Source organism: Takifugu flavidus, chromosome 11 (genome assembly GCF_003711565.1).
Source record: "Takifugu flavidus isolate HTHZ2018 chromosome 11, ASM371156v2, whole genome shotgun sequence".
Taxonomy (NCBI): domain Eukaryota; kingdom Metazoa; phylum Chordata; class Actinopteri; order Tetraodontiformes; family Tetraodontidae; genus Takifugu; species Takifugu flavidus.
This window is the reverse complement of record NC_079530.1, coordinates 14,504,734-14,526,754: the sequence shown is the minus strand read 5'-3', so window position 1 is coordinate 14,526,754 and position 22,021 is coordinate 14,504,734. Positions and strand designations below refer to the sequence as shown.

Below are 22,021 nucleotides of genomic sequence, written 5' to 3'. Positions count from 1 at the left end.
TTCTAATCATTCAATGGGTCAAATTATGGTCAATTATTCGTGATATTTTACCCAATTGTGATTTTTTTTCTTCAGTTTTTCTATTTCAGGTATTGGGAACATCTATCCAGATTGATTGTGACATGTAAACAATTTTCAATCAATGCACCGAGCAATCATTAAAATCTTGTGCAGAACAATAAAAAGCAGTCCAATCTAAATCCTTCCCCCCATTTCAAACCCTTTAATGGTTACAAGTTTATCTTTTCAGGTGTTAATCAGTTCTCTTGGCTATTCAAGCACGTGTTTTTGAGAAATTTCTGTAAAGCATATAGTCCTATTTAGAACCTGATAATAACTGTTTTATAGTGTCATAATGATCTTTGTGAAAAAAGGATTGTACTCCAATTATCATCAAAATAGTCTTCAATGTCACAATGTTGATGTCATATTTTACATTTGTCATTGTTAATGACAAGGTCACTTTAATTTTAAATGGAGTATCTTCGTTCCAAACCAGAATTTTATTTATATGGGAAACATTTTAAGGTCAAAGGTGACCAAAAACTACATATCCGAGTATTTGGGAAATTACATAATTTAAATGAATCTACATTTCATGTGTTAAGAAAAGGTATTTTATATTTTTAAATAATTTCCAGAATCCAAAGTGTATTTATAATAGTATATTAGGATGTCTATTGTTCAGCATTTTAAAAGTTAAGGTCAAAAACATTACAGCCTGCTACATTTGATAAAAACATTCTTGGACTAGTTACACAAGGCTTTCCATGTGAAAGGGGTTATTATGCAGTTCTCAACTTGCACATGTCATGCACAGCATTGGTGCTGGTCCAGTGCCAACAGAACTCGATTTTCTAATGCTATCACGATATCAGTGCTGAGTAGCAAAGATTAAAAAGTAGGGAAAAATAGAGGCAAAGATGCATGGTGGAGTGAGGGGGATTCACAGAGAGAAACTCAGAAGTAAATCCAAAACAAGTCACTGTGGATGATGTCGTAATCTTCATTCTGCACATGAAAGTGGGGTGAGGTTTGGAGAGGAGGCGGACCAACAATGTGGAATTTGAGGTGGAAAATTTGAGCAACCTCTTTAAAACTTTGTAAGCCATGTTTGAAGTCACAGCTTCCATGATTCTGCAGTCTTCAACATTTTCAAGAACTCCCTGAAGAAAGAGCGATTATAGAGTTCACCAGTCAGGTACAGACAACAGACTTGTTCCTGAAATGAAGCCAGGCACATTTTATAACAGGGTTGCTGGGTGGCTCTTTATTTTTTTCTCAAGTGGGAAAAGATGCATGCAAGTTTAGGGAGGTGATCTACCAAGAGACACCATGTGGACTCAATTTAAATGAAAAAAAACCCCAAACTTCATGCAGTGGCATGGCTGGCTTTTTGGGGGAATGTTTGATGAGATTGATAGTCTTAGTGGCTGGGTTATGTATATTTATTTATACTTAATAGTTTTTATTCTATATCAAGTTGTTTGTGTTTTTATTTCACAGTGATTAATTTGATATCTGGTTGGTTGGGCTTACTGAGGGGATGGACAATTCCAGCCACATTTGAGCCATCTACTTCTAATCCTACCATCCTTATCCTCTCCCTCACATTCTTCTCTTCTGCCTTTTGGTTTCTCTTCAAAACTGACCTCTTCAATCCTGACCACAATTATTTCCTCGCTCACCTGTTCTCTCACTGATACACTCCCTAAATAAATAGGGTCAGTGATAGAGGAGAAGGTTACGCCTGAAACTCTTTCAAATAGTACCCACTCATGGAACATTAGTAAATTTTACAGCAGTGGACCGAAGAAACCTCATTCACCTTTCAACTTCCACAATGAATTACAATCATAGGCACAGACTGAACCCCTAATGCAGACATGGGATACTGGATCAAGTTCTGATAATATTTATAAGGAATCAATGGCGAACAATACTGACTGAGCACGGGACTGAAAAGAACAATGGAGGATGAGACTCAGGACAAGGTTGAGTCAAGCAAAACGGAGTAGGTGGCATGGCAGGGCTGCAGGCAGAGAGAGAGCACAAATAAGAAAAAAGTGGCACCACAGGATGAGGGTCAAAATTTAGCCAAATTGATACCACTGAAAATTTCACAATGAACTGGGGAAGAGCCCAGTTTTTCAATAGGAAGTCATTGTTGGATTGGTTCTTTCCAAACCCAAAAGCAGGCAAACACAGTTGGGATAGTGTCCAAATAACAGTCTTTATTAAGGTTTAACTCAAAAGGTCCTCCTGGACTGCAGGGAAAACTCTCGTCCAGTCCTCCGGGGTGCATCAGGAGGACAGGTCCAGTGAGCAGTTTACGTCCGCAGGTGGAGAACTCAAAAGAGCGAGAAGCAATGATCGGGATGGTTTCGTTAAATATTAGGCAGCAAGAGTCAGGTTTACCATAAGGAGTACGGAAACCATCCAACGCTGGCAGGCAGGCGCTCCACCCTTAATTGGAAAGCTGATGACAATTGCCGGCAGGTGCGTCCGCCTGCAGCGCCAGCTGTGGACAATCACCAGCTCCTTCACGCCCCCTGCAGGAAGAAACAGGCAACGAGCGAGCCAGAACCCTGGACCCCAACAGTCACGAGTGTGTTAAGAATATAGCGTGAGAAGGCCAGCTAACAGGCATGCCAGCTTGGATGAAAACACATGCAGTGGCAGTTTTATTAAACAAAAGCCACTTTCCCACTAGTACCTCATCACCGCAACTTGACTCAACACAGTACAGCTTGGAGGCTATTTCACTAGGGGTACCAGAGCCAAGTAAGTACTTTTTAAGTATACCTACTCGCTAGTGTTGCCATATTTTTCCAGCACTGGGGCTTGAACTTCTCAGCCAAAGTCTTCAACAGACTGAGCTATGCCTTCAACAGAAGTCTTTGATGGGTGCTCAGAAAAACTACATACAATTATTGGACAGTCAAGAAAGAAAGTGGAACAAATGGGAGGGACTAAACGACCCCGAATGGCAAGCAACAGGAGTGACACTTGCCTCGACTTATCCAATGAGTTGTTGAAAATTAGACAAGGAATCAGAGTGACTTTCAGCATTTTTCATGGTACTTATTCAATTCATGTTGGGCTCATTTTGAACGAATGAGTATATTTAGAAAGTAACATTGTCGTGGGTAGAAACAGGACCCAGATGCAGCGCACAAACAAAAGAGCAGGACTTAAGAGATCTTATTTTATTAGAAATCAGTTCCAATTCACAGTGAGACCAGCATCCAAGTAATCCAGGAAGTAATTCTACAGTACGATATTCCACAGAGAAGAAAACTTCCAAGAATGTGCAAAACTCAGAGAGACTATAAAAGGCAAGGAACTGGCAATGTACCTGGATGGAAACAGGCAAGGTCGATACTGTGAAATCAGTCCGAGAAGCACCACTGGAAAGTCTGATGTGAGCGCAACACAATCTAGGAAAGCTTGAGTGCCAGGCAGGGAGTTTAAACAGCTGGGGTTCAAACAGGTGTGCAAGATCACGCAGAGAAAAGATAAGGGTGTGCTAGATTGCACTGATTATGCAGAAGCAGACTGTGACATTGTTAATTGTATGCAACTGTAAGCATTTTGTGCATTTTGTCAGGCGGACATGCTAACTGTGTGGAGGCACAGAGAGGAACAACTAACATCCTTAACATCATTGCATACTGTTTGTATGATTGGCCATAAAGTGGATATATTTAATCTGCATCTATTTTCTCCAGCAAATCCAGGAGTATAGCCATCATCGTAGGAAAACTTGTGGCCCAGAGCTTCTACGTCAAAGACACGCCCATTCCTTTACTGTCAGAGCTGCCTGATAAGAGATTAGGTTACTGGTATAATGAGAGCGTTCAAGACTCAGACCAGAGTGATTACCTGAGGGAAGTCACCATACGAATCCTTGCTGGTATAGACAAGATCTTGCTCCCTGGCAAGTTGAAACTGTTGTATCTGCAGTTCAGATTGCTCCTCCACCTGTTGTAGCCTCTAACGCTCTATGATACGCCCATTATCAAAGTGGAGAATCTGGAGAGGCCAGTGAAAACATACAAGAAGTGGCTTGTTCTCTCCCAGTGTCTTGGCAATATCAGCTTGTATAGGCATGAAATCCTAGAACTACCGGTCTCTAGCCTCACATAGTATAAATGCAACTAAGTGAGGGTGAACATTACCCTGATCAAGACTCGGGATGACAGCATCTGACTGGTGGCTCCCAAACTGGCAATTGGAAGGAGATGGATTACATCCGAGATTCTACAGAAGGCATTATCTGCTCTCAGATATAGAGATATCTTTGGGAGATTGAAGGAAGCTAAATCTGCCTTATCGTTAGAGTCACCTATGATGCTCTTCCCCTACCCAAGAATCGAAAACCTGTGGCTTGGAGAGAAACCATCATGTGCTAGCTGCCAAACTCCTGGCACACTCAGACTTGAAAGGAGAAATTCTATAGTTTACAAAAGTGAAGACAGTGTTTTAAAAAATAAAATCAATCACTGAATACTGTGGTGTGGTGTGATATGAGTATAATATGATATCTATACTATGGGCACAATATTTTTATATTAAGTAGGATGGTGTTGAAAGGAAAAGTTATAACATTGTATTAAGGGGTGGAAATTGTGGAAAAGGGTGGTACTAAATACATTTATACTTCCTTCCACTCCATTTCAAACAGGTATATTGAGTCATCCTATGTTTAATCTTGTGTTCAATACTATTACGCTTTCTTCCCTTTCTTATGTGCTTCTGTGGCTGTCAAGGACACTCTGGAGTAAAAAAGGAATATTGCACATTTAAACAATTTCAATAGGAACAGAGTAAAAAAGTTACTGCAACACAGATCAGTGTATTGCAAAACTAAGCAAAACTACTTTTGACTTTCGATAAATGACTCTATGTCTAGTTTTTAATAGTCCTGATGATGGACAGTGTACACTAATTTAGTTTTAAAATTTAGTCCATATCTTGTCAGTCCAGTAGACTCAGGGCTTTAATGTGAAACTAAACAAAAACAATAACTGGGAAACTTAACACAAGATAATTTAACGTCTGTTGGTGGGCCTAGCTAACAGCTCAAATGACAGGTCACAGCAGAAGGCACAATTAGGAAAACCGTGTGATACAAGGGGGGAGAAGATAGCCACTGGGTAACCAGAACCCCCTCATGAATATTTATCAGTAATGACTTGGTTACACTGTACAACTCTGGATTTTCTTATCTTCAGAACCAGTCTCAGCATTATGCCTTCTTACACGGTGACCACTGCCACAGGGAGCAACACTTTCGATGGGACGGATAACTCTGTCTACATTACGTTGGTGGGCACTCTGCAGTGCAGCAGAAGAACATTGCTGGACAAGCCTCTGCACAATGATTTTGCCAGGATGTCGGTAATGCCTCTTATACTATGTCATCTTTCTGTGATATTCTAAATATTTTTTTGCTGCCAAAAGATCATTTTGCATTAAGTGTAGAGGTTAGAAGAATGCTCTAGTGGTCATAAGGTATACATTAAAAGACACATTACATGCATGTAAAAGCTATAATTGTAGTAGCTATAAAAGAAATGACATCACTGCTGACTTCATTCTGTTTGCCTGCACGTGTGCTTTCTTGCATCCCAGTTTCCACCATTTGTTGAACATTTGTGCAGAAGATCCTTTGACTTAATTGCAGGTGGACACATATGTAATTGACATCAAAGAGGACCTGGGAGAAATCATCATGGTGAAACTTCAGAAGAAGAAGTTCCTGGTGTTTGATGACTGGTACTGCAGGTCCATCACAGTGAAGACCCCCTCTGGACAGTCTGTGGAATTTCCCTGTTTCCGCTGGCTGGTGGATGACAAGGAGGTGGTGCTGCGAGATGGCCAAGGTGGAGCAATGAGTTGATGTCCTGTTTTGTTAACTATCACATCTAGAGGCCTCATTGTGTCTCATGTGTACTGTAGCGATCCTTCCTCAGGACGACAAGAGTGCCCCATTGATGGAACATAGAGAAAAAGAGCTGGAGCTGAGGAGGAAAACCTACAGGCAGGTTCTTCCAACACCAGCAGTTTGTGCTCTCATGTGAAACCATGATTTAAACCAGGTTCTTTCATAGATGGTCAGAGTGGCAACCTGGTTTTCCTATGAGCATCGATGCTGTCCGATACAAAGATTTACCCCAGGACATCCAGTTTGACACTCGCAAGGAGGTGGATTTTGACGTGAACTTCACTGCAGCGTAGGTTAAGTCAGGTACATTGTACACAATTCATAATGTAAGTATAAAAATAAAATGGCGACATTCCATAAAATTGCAGAATATTGAGCCTGAATTTGACGAAGTTCAAGAATATGTTTCAGTCACGTTGGGAAGACTTTGCTGATTTTGAGAGGATCCTTCAGAAGATGAAAAGCACAGTCTCAGGTCAGCTTTTATATTATATATATATATTATATTATATTATATTATTATATTATATTATATTATATTATATTATATTATATATTATATTATTCCAGAGTATGTGAGGAAACACTGGAAGGAGGACCTCATGTTTGGCTACCAGTTTCTGAATGGATGCAACCCTGTTGTGATTGAAAAGTGCACCAAGCTTCCTGACAAACTTCCTGTCACCAATGAGATGGTCTCTGTCTGCCTGGAGAGAGGACTGACTCTGGAGGAGGAGTTACAGGTAGACCTGCTCCTGATAAGATACGACAATAAAGAAATCTGTTCTTCTACAACCGCACAAGCTCTCAAATCATCCCAACGTTCAAGGAAATTGAAGAGATTTGTGATCATGATGATCAATAAGAACATGCAGATTCCAGCTGGACTGGTTTGAAAGTGATGTTCTGGTCTCAGGCAGGTAACATTTACATCGCTGATTATGAGTTCATGGATGGCATCAAACCCAACGACACAGATCCTCTAACGCAGCAGTACTTGGCAGCTCCGATCTGTCTGCTCTACAGAGACCTTCAGAAGGAGATAATTCCCATTGCCATACAGGTAATTCATGTTCACATGGTGTCTGTGACAGCATTTTAGTTGAATCGCCTTAATTGCCTTCCAGCTCAATCAAATTCCTGGAGAAGACAACCCCATCTTCCTGCCCACCGATGCCGAGTATGACTGGCTGCTGGCAAAGATGTGGGTACGCTCCACTGACTTCCAGCACCACCAGACTGTCACGCATCTCCTCAAGACACACTTGATCTCCGAGATGTTTGCTATCGCCCTGTTTAGGCAGCTCCCTGCTGTTCACCCCGTGTATAAGGTAAAGATCAGCCTAAAGGGTGAAGTGAGGCGTCCATTGGTTTTCTCTCAGATGAATGTCCCTTCCTCCAGCTTCTCATTCCACACATTCGCTTCACCATTGGCATCAACACCAAAGCCAGAGAGAAACTAATATGTAAAGGAGGCCTTTTTGACAAGGTGAGTTTGGGGAAAAGACATAAAGGGGGATAAATTTCCAGAACATGTGAGATGAAACAGCGTCTTTTCCATCTTCAAGGCAAATTCCACAGGGGGAGGTGGTCACGTCCAGCTGGTTCAGAAGGCCATGAAGACGTTGACCTTTGGATCTCTCTGCTTCCCGGATTCAATCAAAGCTCGCGGAATGGACAGCAAGGAGGAGCTGCCCGCCTACTTTTACAGAGATGATGGGTTGAAGGTGTGGGAGGCCATCAAGAGGTCAGAGGCATCTTGTTTCTATGGCGATGGGTGTGTTGAAGAGCGCTACATCTTTGTTGGTGACTGATGTCTTGTTTTCTTTTTGCAGTTATATTTGTGAGGTTGTCTGTATTTATTACAAGGACGATGAAGCGGTTCAGCATGACAAAGAGATCCAGGCCTTTGTTCAGGATGTGAGAGACTTTGGGATGCAGAACTTTGACCAATGTGGTGAGGTCAATAAAGACAAAAATTCTGCTGTCCAAATAATTGCAGCTCTTACTGAGTTTGTGTTCCTGTCCAACAGAGTTTCCCAGATGTTTCAAAACCCAGGAGGAACTAACAAAATACCTGACTGTGGTTATCTTCACGGCTTCTGCTCAACACGCCGCGGTCAACTTTGGACAGGTCAGATCCCCATCACTAAAGAAAAAGATGAACTTGATCTAAAAGAATTTTTAAAAGAAATGTTGTTCTAATAGCTTGACTTAGGTCAAAGCTTTGATTTTGGAAAAATGTACCAGGCAACATCAAACTCTGTATGTGAGGAGCAGTGTTGCCACTAATTGTTGTACATTGTGCAGTTTGACTGGTATTCCTGGGTCCCCAACACTCCATCAACCATGCGGAGACCCCCGCCCAAACAGAAGGGCCTGGCTGATATGACCTTAATCATGGAGACCCTTCCAGACTGTGGACGGTCTGCCTGGCATCTGGGTGCCGTCTGGTCCCTCAGCCAGTACCAGGAGAACGAGGTACATAGAGATTAAGTAGTTGAACATTGTAGCAGCCCAATTATTTCATTCCCCAAGAATTGTATTCTTTAACCATCAAGGCTGATTGATTTCTGTGTCTACAGTTGTACCTGGGCACATTTCCTGATGACCACTTCACCGAGCAGCCAGTGAAGGCAGCCATGGACAAGTTTAGGAAACAGCTTGCAGAAATCACCTTCTCCATCAAAAAGAGGAACGAGGGGAAGGATCTTCCTTACTACTACATGTCCCCCGATAAAATCCCAAACAGTGTGGCTATTTGAGATTGACGTTACATTTAAGCTCCAATATGTGATTTTAATCATTGTTATATTCCCACTGAGTGTCTTGGGTTCAATTTCTAACTGTTTTCTAATAAGTTAATGGGTAAATTCTGGTTACTATTGTTTTTTTTCAGTGTGGCTATTTGAGATTGACGTTACATTTAAGCTCCAATATGTGATTTTAATCATTATATTCCCACTGAGTGTCTTGGTTCAATTTCTAACTGTTTTCTAATAAGTTAATGGGTAAAATTCTGGTTACTATTGTTTTTTTTCAGTGTGGCTATTTGAGATTGATGTTACATTTAAGTTCCTATATGTGACTGTAGTCATTGTTATATTCTGGAATGGAATAAACAAAAAGTGTTAATCCAAATAAAATAACAAATACCCAATAAATGTTTCATAAGCAACAAAATGCATCATTCCTGTTGCAGTATCTCTCTGGTTGATGCCTTTCAACACAACTAACCTTGTGAGTTTTTTGAGCCACAGTGGTGGCCATCACCTCAACCAAAATGTTTAATGAGAGGGAATTGGTCTGAAATTGGGAGTCCCTGGGACACTGATAAGGTAACGCCGTCAATCCAGCTTTGTGACACTCTTCCATGACCAATCTTCTGCTGCTACCTCGAGGTCGTAGATCGTAGAGGTCGATGGTGCTACCTGGTTGCTCCCCAACCTCTTTGTGTGTGCTGATATCTTTGTCTACCTCAAAGCTGGACCCTCCTCTTGCGATCGTTTGTTTCTGCGCCCCTGTGTCAGGTCTCTGAGCTCAAGTTAACTGTCAGTTGGATCTTCTCCTGCTTGATTTTGATGTTAGTGGACTTTAAGGGGAGTTGCGCAATGTTCCTGTCAAATAGGCCTGAGGCTGAGAAGCAGGAAATGAGTCCCAACCACTTCCTGTAGCCGTTGGAGATGTTATCCAAGGAATGCGAGTCCTTCCTTGGGTCCTCAACAAAAATTAAGCAATTCAAGGTCATCCTTACAGCCTTCTGAAATACCTCAATGTCACCTGTAAAGATGCAAAATGCATCAACTTCCTCCGCTGCAGCAGATGAACTCACGGGGACATGATTGCTGCAGTAACAAAAACCTGTTCCAGGGCATGTTCACCTAGTTTTTTTCACCTTGTTTTTTTCTAAGCAGGCTATTTTGTCAGTTTGATAGCTTCCTGTGCCAACATGCCCAATATTATAAATTACGGGTGTGTGTCTCTGTGAGGGCTGATGCAAATGAGGCGCCGGAGTATTATAAAAATGGCCGTTAAAAAAAAACAAAAACAGAAGAAACACAAAGACTACTTAAAAGAAAAAACTGACTTGTGGCACTGGATTTTAAATGCACGTGTTGGACATAATGACCATCCCTGCTTACATTCCCACCGAGAGCTGGGGAAAGGGCTTCCTTACTCACAAGCGCACATTTGGGATAGACTCTTTAGGCCATTTTCCCCCCATCAATCCTGAAGAAATAAATTCTAATTTGAGATAAAATTATATCCTCCATAAAAAATTATATCAAGCACAGAATCTTTAGAACTTCAAAATCAGTGCCATGTAGCATTTTCTTAGAGTAAGGACATTTTTACATGATTAGGTGGTGTCAGCTTTGTACCAGTCACTCTTGTTTAATGGAATATTTGTTAAAAAGGATTTTTTTTTTTTAATATGGCACAGATTGTGAAGGTCAAATGTCACTAAAAGATAGATCCAATAGGGAAATTACATTAAATGTAACATGGAAATCTAATTTATTAGAAATAGATATTTTATATTGTAAAAAATTTCCAGAGTTCAAAGTGTCTCTCAGTATGAGTATTTGTCTGTTGTTGCCAACTCTGAAACATGCCGTTTAATACATTTCTTATCAATATATTTCTACCATAATGTCTCTATCAGATTCATGGAGTGACATACAAACACTAAAAGTAACTTAATATTTATTTGGTTGCTCTTTAATTCTACATACTTTGTTCAATAATGGGAAGTTAAACTGAAAACACAATAATTCAATCATTTTTAAAGGCAAAAAAAAAAAAAAAAAGTATTTTTACCAAATGCTTTACAACCGCTATTCCAAATGAACTTCACAAAGTTGTGGAATGATTTAAGACAGGGGAACAGTCATATATGTTCAAGTAGTCGTAAAAAAAGTGTAGCTTTATGCAAATGACATTGATCCCAGACAAGATGTCACTGAATCAAAACAGACCTAAAATGAGAGGACGGTGGAGCACCTGGAGGTGATGTCCCGCTCCATAGGATTACTCATGACAGTGTCACTTGTCGGTGACCTAAAAGATTGTAAAACATATCACCAGAAAGTGGCCTCAGTCTTTGTTAAGGCGACATCAAAACCTCCATTTCCAGTAACGTGTGAGGAGCCAGCTCCTTAGCACAGAGTAAAACGTCCATCTTTAACCTCGCATACGTCAAACTGTTCACTTTTCCAAAACAAGGATGGAGGGCGATGGTCAAGCAAACAACTTTTTTCAGGATTATAAAACATAGTGCAAAACAAGGAGTGAATGATTTTTCTAATCATGTCTGGGAAAACATAAATGTCAGTTACATAAAACTACTAATGAAGGTTTTTTTCCTTGTTTTTTTTTTTCCAAATTTACTCTTTTAAAAATAAATACTACACAAAATGAAGAAATAATTATTTATACTCAGGACACATTGGACATCAAACACATTATGTAACTGTAGAATAACAACAAAAGGGGTAATTGCACTTTTTAATCTCCTTAACTGCGCTGAGCCTCGGGGGTTATTGGAGTTTCAGAGGCATGAAAAGCAACAGCTCCCTCAGCTCATATCAGGTATTGAAATCATAGACTCCAGATCTCATCATTGTGGGGCGTATACATCGGTAGAAAATGCAACTGAACAGAAGCACAGATTTCATTTATTGCTGCCTAGCAGTAATCGTAAGGTATGAAGGACTGATGCCGCTCACCGGTATCAAAGACGGGTTTGAAAAAATGTGTTGCTGGAATGTCTCCAAGGCTCACCGTGAGCCTGGTGTTAGGATGTCTCCACATCTACGACGGCATTTACAGCGACTGTAAGCCCAAAACGCCCTGAGAAATGTACCGCTGCCTTTGACTGCACCTTCAGCTCCATACCAGCAGGTGGCGTTCTGGCTAACTCATTAGTGGGGGGAACTATGACTGTGACAAGTGTAGAAATGCATTACAGATGTAAACAAAGAAAAAAAAATCTTTTTTTTATTTTTTTTTTATAAAGATCTTGTGCTTCACTGTCACAAAGTTCCCACTTTGGAAAATTCTGCTAAATTTTACACAGATCGCACGTTAAAGATGTTGGAAATGTGCGATGAGAACGAGGTTGGATGAAACGGTCGAGCTTTAGAGGGGAGGATCTGCATCGCCTGCAGACGGGGAGCGAAAGGGAGGCTGAAATTAGACAGCTGTGGATTTCCCAAGGTGTGGAAACATAAAGCAACATCACAGAAACTGCTCCAGGATCAGCACATGATAAATACTGCGCCAATGGCTCCATAGCATTAAGCAAAGCTGTTACTGCCCACAGGCGCTTCTTATTTTATCAAAACATCGGAAATGGTCTCACAATTTCCCTTAAATGCATTTAAAAAAAAAAAAAAATCTTTTTCCCCCCAATCACGTTTTAAAAAAAGCATACATTCTCAAAGTTTTCAGAAACTTGTGTTGGTGTTTTGACTTTGTGTGCCTGGATTTCCCATCAGGGGGGGGAAGAACCTGGTCGAAACATATCTTTTCCCCTCGTTTCTTTTCGCGTAATCTAAACCCCAGTTCCTCGTTCCTGGACGTCCACGGGAGTTTTGACATGTGAGCGCGTGTGAGGAAATCCATTGTCCACAGAACATCTCTGCATTTACAACAAACCGGTCTTAAAGAAAGGAGCAAAATTACAACCGGGAGAGTTTTTGTTTTTTTTAAAGTTGGGCCTTTAATAAAAAGTGCTTTTTAAATAATGTTCAGATGAGCGCCTGAGTGGATCCAACGCTCGGTGCTACATACTGATCAAAACTCATAGGAGGTAAAGATGGACAGGTCCAACACGCCCACAGGCAGTCTCTCGGTCCTGCTCGTGCAGAAGAGCACGTACAAGTGTGTGTGTGTGTGTGTGTGTGTTTGGGATGATTCCAGGATACAGCAAATAGAAAAATGTTCTGGTCCTACAATGTGGAGGTGGTGGTTGGGACAGAAGAAAGACGTGATCCAACCGTCTGTCGGTTTTACAGGTGTCCTGTCCCTCCTCTGCCACCCAATACTTCCGTGATGGTCTCTCTCTCTTCTATCTTCACGTATGTGGAGATTCCGCCACCCACAGACGTGGTCTGAGAGGCCTTCAGACCTGGAGAATGTCCATGCAGTAATCCTCTGTCTCCGTGTACTGGGAGGAGTTTGTGTCTGACTGAGTCGGAGCTAGAACTTCCTTGCTCTCTGAGCTTGGCTCCACCAGAGGTGGTTTCTCCAGCGTGAGCTTTTTATACGTTTCCGGCAGGTTCTGGACATATATGACCCGGTTGTAAGCCTTTAGTCTCCGCCATAGATGAATGTAGACTTTGCACTGGACGTACATGAACACCAGTCCGCCTGTGAACCCGATGGCCACCACCACCAGCTTGGTCCAGAAAGGCCACTCCAGGATTCCTGAGAGAGGAGACAAGGAAAAGTGGCAAAATATCAAAATAAATCTTCAATTCTAAACCATGTTCATGAATAGTCCTTGTTTAATTATCTATTCAAAGTGAGCGCTACATCTACGTGTTGTTTACTGGAGCGGAGCAGAAAGGATGGAGGGGGTGGGGTGGGGGGGTCATGGTGGTGCAGGGGAGCTATAGTAAGGGGAACCTTTTCACAGTGCAACCCACCAATCACAGCTCCATCAATAGAACATCTAGATATGATAAAGAATCAAACAGAAGCAGCTGCATTTTAATTAAACTCAAGTGAAAAACAGTGAATTATAGCAGATCCGAGTCCTTCCTGTGGTTCCTGAGGCAGCTGCAAACGCTAAACTGCTGATGTGTGAGGCTAAAGAGCAAATTTAGGATGTGTGCATCCTTACAAGCTGCCGAATCATCTGAAAAGATGTTTATTCAATAAGATTTTTCTACTGTGGCATTAACTAAGAAATACGAGACCTCATTAATAATGATTCTGTTATCTGCTGGATAAAAGGTTTGATTTAAGCTCCCAGTGTATAAGCATTGAATCAGTAAATTAACACTGTGAAAAGTAAAAAATAAATGCATAGAAATGTTTGCAGTAATCAGAGCAGGAAGGGGAGGGGAGGGTGTCAAGAGCAGTGGTAAAAGGACTGGGTAAACTGGATAGAAAGACAAGGTCAAAAGGTCAAAGATGAAAATGTTTACCTGGGATTCTTCCGTCTGCATGAGTAGAGAAAGTGTAAGTATCATGTGTTACCGAGGACACACAAACAGATCGATAAAAAAGGCAGAATGCAGAAATTAAAAGACAAATATTACACTTGCACACCTTACAAATGTCATTCAGCATGCGACCATTAACAATGAAACATGGACCAGGGCGCTTTGGTTATAATTCTGCACCTCTGAGGACCAAACAGGACCCCTGACCCAGCAGCTTTGATCTGAACGCTACACGTGTAGCTTTACAGACACGTGGATGATCTGGTGACGCATGCGGATTTGCAGCTGAATGGAAGACATTTAACGCTACGTCTGACACGAAGAGTAACGCTACATCAGCTTGCGTGTGTGTGCGCGTGTGTGTGCTGACCTCGTTTGATTTCGTCTGCCGTCCTGTCGATAAGCACGTAAAGCGACCACACCACGCAGGTGATGGCGATGACGTGGAAGGTGACGGAGCACACGATCTTCCGCCTCTCGCTCGCCGTCATCTGGAGCTTCTCCCACTGTGGGTGGAGAACGTTGGAGGACGTTAACCAGTGACCACGCTGTCAAACATTTCAGCATTTTCCCCGGAGAACACGACATGCTCGGCTCGTGCATGCAGGGGTGTGACAGAGCCTCGCACCTCCTAAGTGAGGAGCTGTTGTGGTGCAGATGGAGCTACATGCTTGACACTTCATCCTCGTCTTATTAGGAATTTCTTGGCCAACATGTGTTCAACGGGGGAATTCAGAGGCCATCAAGAGAGGAGCTCGTGCTCCAAGTTTGTTGTTTGGCTAATGAAGGAAGGAGCAAATTTTAATTAAGAGCCTCCTGCTATCTGCAGCCTGCAGCGGATGATTAAGAGCAAGGCACTTCTGAGCGGGGACATTTTGAAGGTTTAAAAGCTCAGGGCCACGCTGTTGCTCGAAGCAGCTGGAAATGGTACAAAAACGAAGGCGAGCATTGGCGCCGCGCAGACATCAGCGGCTCTCACCTTGCGCAGCGGCTTGAGCTTCGTCTCCATGATGAACTCGTATTTGCAGAGCTCGCAGCAGCGGGTGTCGGAGCTCTTGATCCACTGCTGAAGACAGGACTGGTGGACGAAGCGCAGGCTGCCCGTGCAGTGGCATGGCGTGATCAGGGGGCCCTCGTCGCCTTCACAATGACAGATCCTGCGGGAGCAGGAGGACAGAATCAGTGGTGGGCTGAAGCAGAGGAACGCTGCTGGGCAATAACAGATGGACGCCAACGTTTGCCCTTACAGGCATGAAAAATGAGACAGAGATAAAGAATTCGCAAATATGACCGCTCATTTAAAGACAAGCAGCTCGGTCGAGGTTAAGTTGTTGGCTGGAAGTAACGGCTAAAGTTCAGCCGCGGCCCTTTTTGGTGGCTCCGTAGCTACAAGGTGTGATTGATCGGCAGCACTCGGGAAGTCGTTCCTGTTTGGAAAACCGCAGCGGATCTAGTAAAAACCTGCATGTGTGTCTGTGCAGCTGATCCAGACTGGACACACACCCTCGCCAGTGCTTCGGCAATAACGAATGAGACGCTATCAAAGTGCTGCTCGGTCCATTTCGAATTAAAGGCTTGGGAAACCTGCGGTGCCGCATTCATGGTGTGTTTCAAAGCCGCAGCCAACTAAAGCAGACGGCTGAGTGGAAAGGGTCAAAGCAAACGGGTGTTGCCAGAGCAGCCCGAGTCATGCGGACATCAGAGAAAAGCTCTCTCGGTCACAGAGCTGCTGCCGTTTAATCATCCACCACTCAACCCTTTGGATGAGGCGGTGAAGGTCGACGACAGACCTCCACACTAAACTATCGGTCTTTCTAACAGGAGGGAAGGAAGTGAAGACAGAGACGCTTAAAAAGGGAGAAGAAGGTGGGAGGAGGCGGTTTAACAGGGTTTAAAAGTGCCGATCTAGGGAGGAGAAGCGCACATGCGCACCTCTATTCTCAGACTGAGCCGCCCGAAGTGTTTCAAGATTAAGAGACTAAATTAACAGAGGAGGATTAATAATAGATGGTTTACTCTGCTGTCTTAACTGCAGGGGAGGAGGCGGATTAAGGAATAAAGGTAGCACAAATAAAATCTTTGGAAGAGTTGATTCTCCTTTCTGGCTTTTGATTTTAAAGATCCTAAAGGCTGCTTCTCTTTCAGACGACTGGCGGGAACATCAGCCTAAGCAGCCGGAGCCTTGAAGCTCACAATAATGGTGAAACTCAGCTGGTCGCTGAGCGGCCATTTTGTCCGTTAGCTAAAGATCACAATGGCGCAGTTAAGTGGTCTTAATAAAAAGGTGTGACGTAACAAGCACAGAACTCGAGGCTAAAAGAGCCCTAAAAGGTTTCACGCCTGCGGAGGCATCAAGGTTATTTTCTTTCTCTCCTGTCCCTCAATTATAAAACATTCAGCTGCTTCAATAATGACAAATCATCTTTGTTGAAAAAGAAGATACGCAGGTTTATCAGGATCTGTAGGAGAGTGCACCAAGGAAAGAGCTGGATAATTATTTACTGCATGCAGGTGCACACATGCGCACACACACACACACATGCGCGCACACACACACACGTGGCTGAACAGGTGACTTCAGCCTCACGTTTGACGCCACCTGACGCCCAACTGTGTGTGCACGGTGAGGGACTACGCATGCTATTTGAAGCCAATAATCTCCCCGCTGATCTCTGGTGCTCACCTTTCCAAACCTGCTTGTGCGTCTCCGTCAGCGCCTGGATTAGCTAATGTGTAATGCGGATAGAGGCGCATGCACGGACCGCGGCTCAACAAGCACAACAAACAAGGGACATTCCTTCGGGTTTCCAAGCCGACCCTCCTGCTGAAAGCTGCCGCCAGGAGCTGACGTGGGGCATGGATGGCAGATTCACCATCTACTGTTCAACATTACTAATACCACCCGCTGGATGAGAGAAGGGTTGGAATGATGGTGTTTGGGGTCAGACAGAAATGAATGTGTGGATTTGAGCATTTCTGAGTCAGGTTCTTCTCATTAGCAGCTTTAATCCAGGCGGAGGGGCCGAACACTGCTGCCGGGACTGGATTCTCACACTACTGGACGCAAAGCACTCCACAGGACTCTAGGGTTGACTGCCATGTAGGGGGTTTTCTGGGCTCTACCAAGTCACAGGAGGGGTGGGTGTGGACTATACCATCCAGACATCCAGTCACCCACCTGCAGCAGTCTCCTGACAGTGAGTAAAGTGACTGCGGACCTGACTTCTCTGTCAAAGGGCAGGGGTCCAGGTCGTTGTCCTCATCCATGTAGCACAGGGGGGCTGCCCCAGCCTTGGTGACTGTTGCTGGGGTCGTTTGATGGGCTTCAGGAGCTCGACTGAGCTGGTCTTCCTCACCAATGTCTTCATCTGCCAGCAGCTCCTCGGTGGGGAAGCCTAACTCACCATCTTCCAGAGCACTGGAGGACTTGGTGATGTGGAGGTGGGAGGTGTAGCTGCCCAGCTCCGAGCACTGCAGGCTGGCTGAGGTGGGGGAGTGAGAGAAAGGGAAGAGGACGCGGAGGAAGCTGGAGCTGTGGGAGCGATGGGAATGTGGCTGGTTAACGGACAGGAGCGGAGGGGCGATGATGGTGGGGTCTGATGGGCTGACGGGCGGGTTGCCCAGCATGTACTTGTAGTTGTTGGTGAAGGATGGGACTAAGTGTGGGGGGGTGGGCGTTGAGGTTGAATATGGGTTTTGTGGCGTGGGGGCCGGCGTCAGCTTGCCGTGGAGCATCTGCGTTGGTCGTTGTGAACTGGAGGGCGGAGCAGGTTCAGCCTTCAGTTCCAGCTCTCCCTCGGAGCAGGTGCGGTCTATGAACCGCAGACCGCGACAGAGGCTGTCCACGCGCTGGCCCACGTCGTTCAGGGACAAGGAAAACCGGAGCGGGCTGCCGGGGCGCATGTTCACAGACAGGGGGCGGATCAGGGTGAGCCAGTCTCGCGGTTTGCCATGTTTGGGGGCGGGAAGCATGTCTGTGCAAAGTGTGGTGACTGAAACACCCTCTGAACCTGCCCCCGTTTTACCGTTCGAGCTCAACAGCACCACCGCGGTCTTCTTCTGACCTTCCTGTTCCTGACTGCTGCCGTAACAGAACGTGCGTGCGCGCATTGATGATAGCGGAGACCAACAAGGGGAGAACAAAGGGAAGAAATGGGGAAAAAAACATTTAAACAGAGAGAAATTCAAAGAAAATGGAAACAAAGGATTTGGGGGCTTTGCTGCCGCCGGAAACAACCCCAATCGACATGAAAAAAAAAATCATCCCTATGGAAAACCGGGAATTTAGACAGGACTCGGGGTTCAAAGTAGACCAGTATCAGAGCTAAGGTTGTCCAGAGCGGAGTCAGGGTGAAGGAGATCATACCTGCAGATGTCCTGACTGGAGGGAGACACCGACGTCCTGGAGAAACTGCACGGAGCGTTGACGGAAGTGGGGCTCCCCGCCTGTTGAACACACACACGCCGACTTTTAACTGTGGCAACATAAAGCGCGGCACAGTTCAACCGACTGTGTCAGTGGATCAAATCCCATCTCCACAGTCAATCTGCCGCACAATTAAGGGATAAAACACAGTATTGGTGACGCTTTTTTAATGGAAAACAAGCGGCGCTAGAAAATGGCTGCGTCTAAACGCGGCCCGCTGCAGAGGGAGCCGCTGTCCTCCAGCACTTCGGGGTGGAGTCTGGTCCCGCCCCTAAGGAGAATCCCTAAACAGATACATCTGCCAAAATGAGGCTGCTGTCATCCAAACACCATCTGCACCCCCTGCTCCAGCAATATTTAGCTTCCACAAAGATGCAGGTTTAGACGGAATAAACGGGATTCATCTGAAAAACATTTGCACCGGTTGTTATGGAATTGAACTCATAATCGCCGAGATGCTGCGTGTAAAGATGTTAACTGCTGCAGTCACTGGGCGTCAGATGGTGTTTGGCCTGTTAACAAAGACAGCGTGGGGGAGGTGGGGGGGGTCTGGTCATTTCAATAATAAACTAATTATCTATTGATTTCACTTCAAACTAAAGGGGGTTTTATTCCTCACAGCCTGACGAAGATCGATAGGAAATTCAATGTTGGCCTTTGCCCTTTAGCCTGTTTTTTGAAAAAGCAGAGCTTCTCGTTTTACGTGCCGCTCTTCTCCTTCCGTTTGTTTTTAATTATTAATCAGTGGTTATAGATTCATCAGACCTTTGAATTCCTTCCTCGGACTGAGGGGACAAAACATAAAGCTTTGTTGGACGCTCCATGAGCGTGGACCCGAGCTGAACAGCAGCAAAGCTGGTGCTAAACCTGCTTCTTTTGGATATGAATAAGGAAAAGATGCAGATTAAGAGTGATGATCAGTCCAGGCCGTATTTTAATCCTCTGTAAATGAAGATGTCATTCCAGCGCAGGCTCGCCTTTATTCATCACCATGTTAGCATGTTGCGTCATGACTACACAGGATAACTATCAATTATTAATTTCAGATGTAATAAACCGGTTTCCCAGAAGCTGCTGGGAAAATATCGCCTGGAATTCAGACTTTGATTCCAATTAAAACAGCAGATCCCTGCAAAGACTGTTTACTAAGATGAAAGCTAAATGTTAAGGATGAATTCCTGACTCAGCGTTTCTCTGCTGGGCTCCAATCGCTCTCTGATTAAATGACTTTAACAGGTAACATCTGCACCTCAGGCTCTGGTGGCCCGGCCGTTTGCCCGGGAGCTGGTCCAATCCCAGAATCAGCTGGAACTGAGAGACATTTTGTCTCGCTGGCAGATGTTTGAATGACCACGAGCCTGCAGAGCTGCGCGCTGCTGCGTTAAGTGCGGTAGTTTAACGTCCTCCCAGGGTTGGAGGCGGTTTTCTGGTGCAGTTAAGCCTCTTCCCAACGCCTGCCAGAATCCTAGTCCGTCAGCTAAGAGGTCTGCTTTCATATTCCGCTGCAGCCTCATTTCTAGGTGTTTGGCACCTCTTCTTCAGCCAAATAACAGATAAAAAAGCTTTGAAGGCAGAGAAATCAATAAAGCAGACTTGGAACTACTGCAGCTTGTTGTGGAATTCCAATGAAACCATTTCACCTCCGGCTGAAGGCTGCAACTTATTTTCTGTTATGGTATTAATCCCTGTTCGTGTCTCATGACAGTCATTACAGAGGGAGCGCCACGGGCACGTGAACGCCGAGTCATCCTCCGTTTGAATAACAGAAACGCCCAAAGTCAGCAGCTAAAAATGACCACAAACACCAAGCCTGGAGCGACCGGAGCAGATCTAACAGAATAAGTTTGGGCTTTTCCCACCAGAAATGCCAGAAATGTGGTTATTTATGCGATAAGATACTTTTTGAAGTAGGTCAGCGATTGGACGCATTCAATTTCGAATTTGATGCGACAGGAGCCAGCGTGACCCAGCTCCAGCCGGTCCCGTGCTAAGCCGTGCACACGTTTGCTGCATGAAGACACCAGACACGCGCACGGCTTCGTGGAAAATGAGTGAAATCGAGTCGTGTTTGAGAATACCGAGATTCAATCAGCAGGGTCATGACCCCGTGAACTTTAACTGAACATCACCTCAGAGCCCAGGAACTTCTGGGCCACGGAAAATCTATAAACACGTTCCTGGCAAAGCTGCAGAGAGTTGCGAAAGGGATCAAACACGGATCAAATATTATGGTCTGTAGTGCCACAGAACAGTTGAAGGAAGGGCAGTTGTGGGGAAATGATGTCAGCCTAAATGTCAGAGGTTTTGGGGGGACCTGCTAGGGTCAAACCGGCGACTGGATTTTAATCCCCCGGTGGACTCGTTTCTGCATAGATTGATTAAAGCTGATTTTAAAGCTGCCAGTTTTCTGCATCTCCACATGGAAAGGAGCAGAAAACACCAGCTGGCACCGAGACTGTCCCTTATGAATCGCAGCTGTCAAACTGAGCAGTCTCGTCCACATTTTCTGCCTGTTGCTCCCACCCATTTATCAGCCCAACGGCGCCGCGGACGAGCGGCGTTGCACAAAGGAAGTCCACCCTCTCTTTATGGAAGCCTCCAGCACCCACGTTATTGATGTGTCCCACAGAAAACGACCCCCGATTATCTCTAATGCAACAACAGTTACTGGATATCGGCTTCGGGGTGTCGGGTGCAGCTTTTCCTGACCGGTGAAGCCACGTTTTCAGCTGATTGTTGCTCCTGCACAGACCTGAAAGGCATCACATACGCGTCGCTCGTGACCTTGCAGCAAAGGTCGGCGCGCTGAGACGGTGCCGATTGTGAAACGCCGGTGTTTAACGTACGCAGAAGCAACATTTGTTTCTGAGTAAATGGAGACGAAAGGGAGCGGCCAACAGCAGAAGTTTGTAAAGTCGGTCTGACTTTCAGGCTCAGCGGAGTTTAAAGACACGTCTGCTCTCCGGCGGCTGATCAAAGGAGCAGCCGATCGGGGTGATGCGAGAGCGAGCGGGTTATCTTTCAACTCCGCCGCACGTCTATCTGTCCCGCAGATCTGTCATCTCTGCCCGAGTCGGTTATCTGCTCGTTCTCTCGCCGAGGTGGAGGGAGGCCGTGCATCATCCTAATTTTTCATTCGCGTGTGCTCTGCTCACCTTTGATATATTGCTGGACCTGCTGGCAGAATGACCCAGGGGCTTTTCATTCTGGAAGAAAAAGAGGAAAAAACAGCTCCAGTAAGTGAAAGCACCCATGCAGAAATGTATGTTTCCTATAGGTACGATCTACGCCGTGACCAGGTCAGATGAAATATTGACATTTGAACGACAGCAGTGAGATGCAGCTTCGCTTGCAGCAGGGTCAAACAACAACCAGCTTTGAAGCAAACTAAAGACGGCAGAAGAAATAATTGTTCCAAGATGCTGTTAAATGGTTTTCAACACTTTTTACAGTGTAGCAGACCAGAGATCC

General features: G+C 44.6%; 2 protein-coding genes and 1 long non-coding RNA gene across 5 annotated transcripts in view; 1 reads left to right on the top strand and 2 right to left on the bottom strand.

The window, feature by feature from the left end:
- The first annotated feature begins 1,182 nt into the window (after positions 1 to 1,182).
- LOC130533610 (polyunsaturated fatty acid 5-lipoxygenase-like) lies at positions 1,183 to 9,137 on the top strand. Of its 2 annotated transcripts, none has more exons than XM_057047174.1 (15): positions 1,183 to 1,201; positions 5,238 to 5,403; positions 5,690 to 5,888; positions 5,965 to 6,046; positions 6,117 to 6,239; positions 6,319 to 6,425; positions 6,521 to 6,693; positions 6,867 to 7,013; positions 7,078 to 7,281; positions 7,353 to 7,439; positions 7,519 to 7,697; positions 7,786 to 7,907; positions 7,984 to 8,084; positions 8,261 to 8,431; positions 8,536 to 8,913. In XM_057047174.1, exons 2-15 carry the CDS (start codon positions 5,254 to 5,256, stop codon positions 8,713 to 8,715), a joined length of 2,025 nt encoding a protein of 674 aa, XP_056903154.1. In that variant the 5' UTR covers positions 1,183 to 1,201; positions 5,238 to 5,253; the 3' UTR covers positions 8,716 to 8,913. The 2 variants fall into 2 exon arrangements, 1 of the variants encoding a protein (XP_056903154.1); XR_008952625.1 differs by lacking the exon at positions 1,183 to 1,201 and adding an exon at positions 8,920 to 9,137 and having other exon boundaries at positions 8,536 to 8,776.
- LOC130533620 (uncharacterized) lies at positions 2,215 to 4,170 on the bottom strand. The gene is made up of 2 exons (XR_008952626.1): positions 3,886 to 4,170; positions 2,215 to 3,823 (listed from the first exon to the last, which is right to left on the bottom strand). It is a non-coding gene; the product is annotated as an uncharacterized LOC130533620 (long non-coding RNA).
- A 1,503-nt stretch (positions 9,138 to 10,640) lies between the features above and the next one.
- marchf8 (membrane-associated ring finger (C3HC4) 8) overlaps positions 10,641 to 22,021 on the bottom strand; it is a 36,657-nt gene continuing 25,276 nt past the window's right edge. The window contains exons 3-9 of one of the 2 annotated variants that reach the window (XM_057047187.1): positions 21,706 to 21,756; positions 18,491 to 18,570; positions 17,303 to 18,205; positions 15,104 to 15,281; positions 14,495 to 14,630; positions 14,107 to 14,121; positions 10,641 to 13,381 (exon numbers count right to left, since the gene is read on the bottom strand). In XM_057047187.1, coding sequence (XP_056903167.1) covers positions 13,077 to 13,381; positions 14,107 to 14,121; positions 14,495 to 14,630; positions 15,104 to 15,281; positions 17,303 to 18,205; positions 18,491 to 18,570; positions 21,706 to 21,756 — 1,668 coding nt within the window. In that variant the 3' untranslated portion in view covers positions 10,641 to 13,076. The remainder of the gene's footprint in view (positions 13,382 to 14,106; positions 14,122 to 14,494; positions 14,631 to 15,103; positions 15,282 to 17,302; positions 18,206 to 18,490; positions 18,571 to 21,705; positions 21,757 to 22,021) is intronic. The other variant, XM_057047186.1, reaches the window with a different exon arrangement.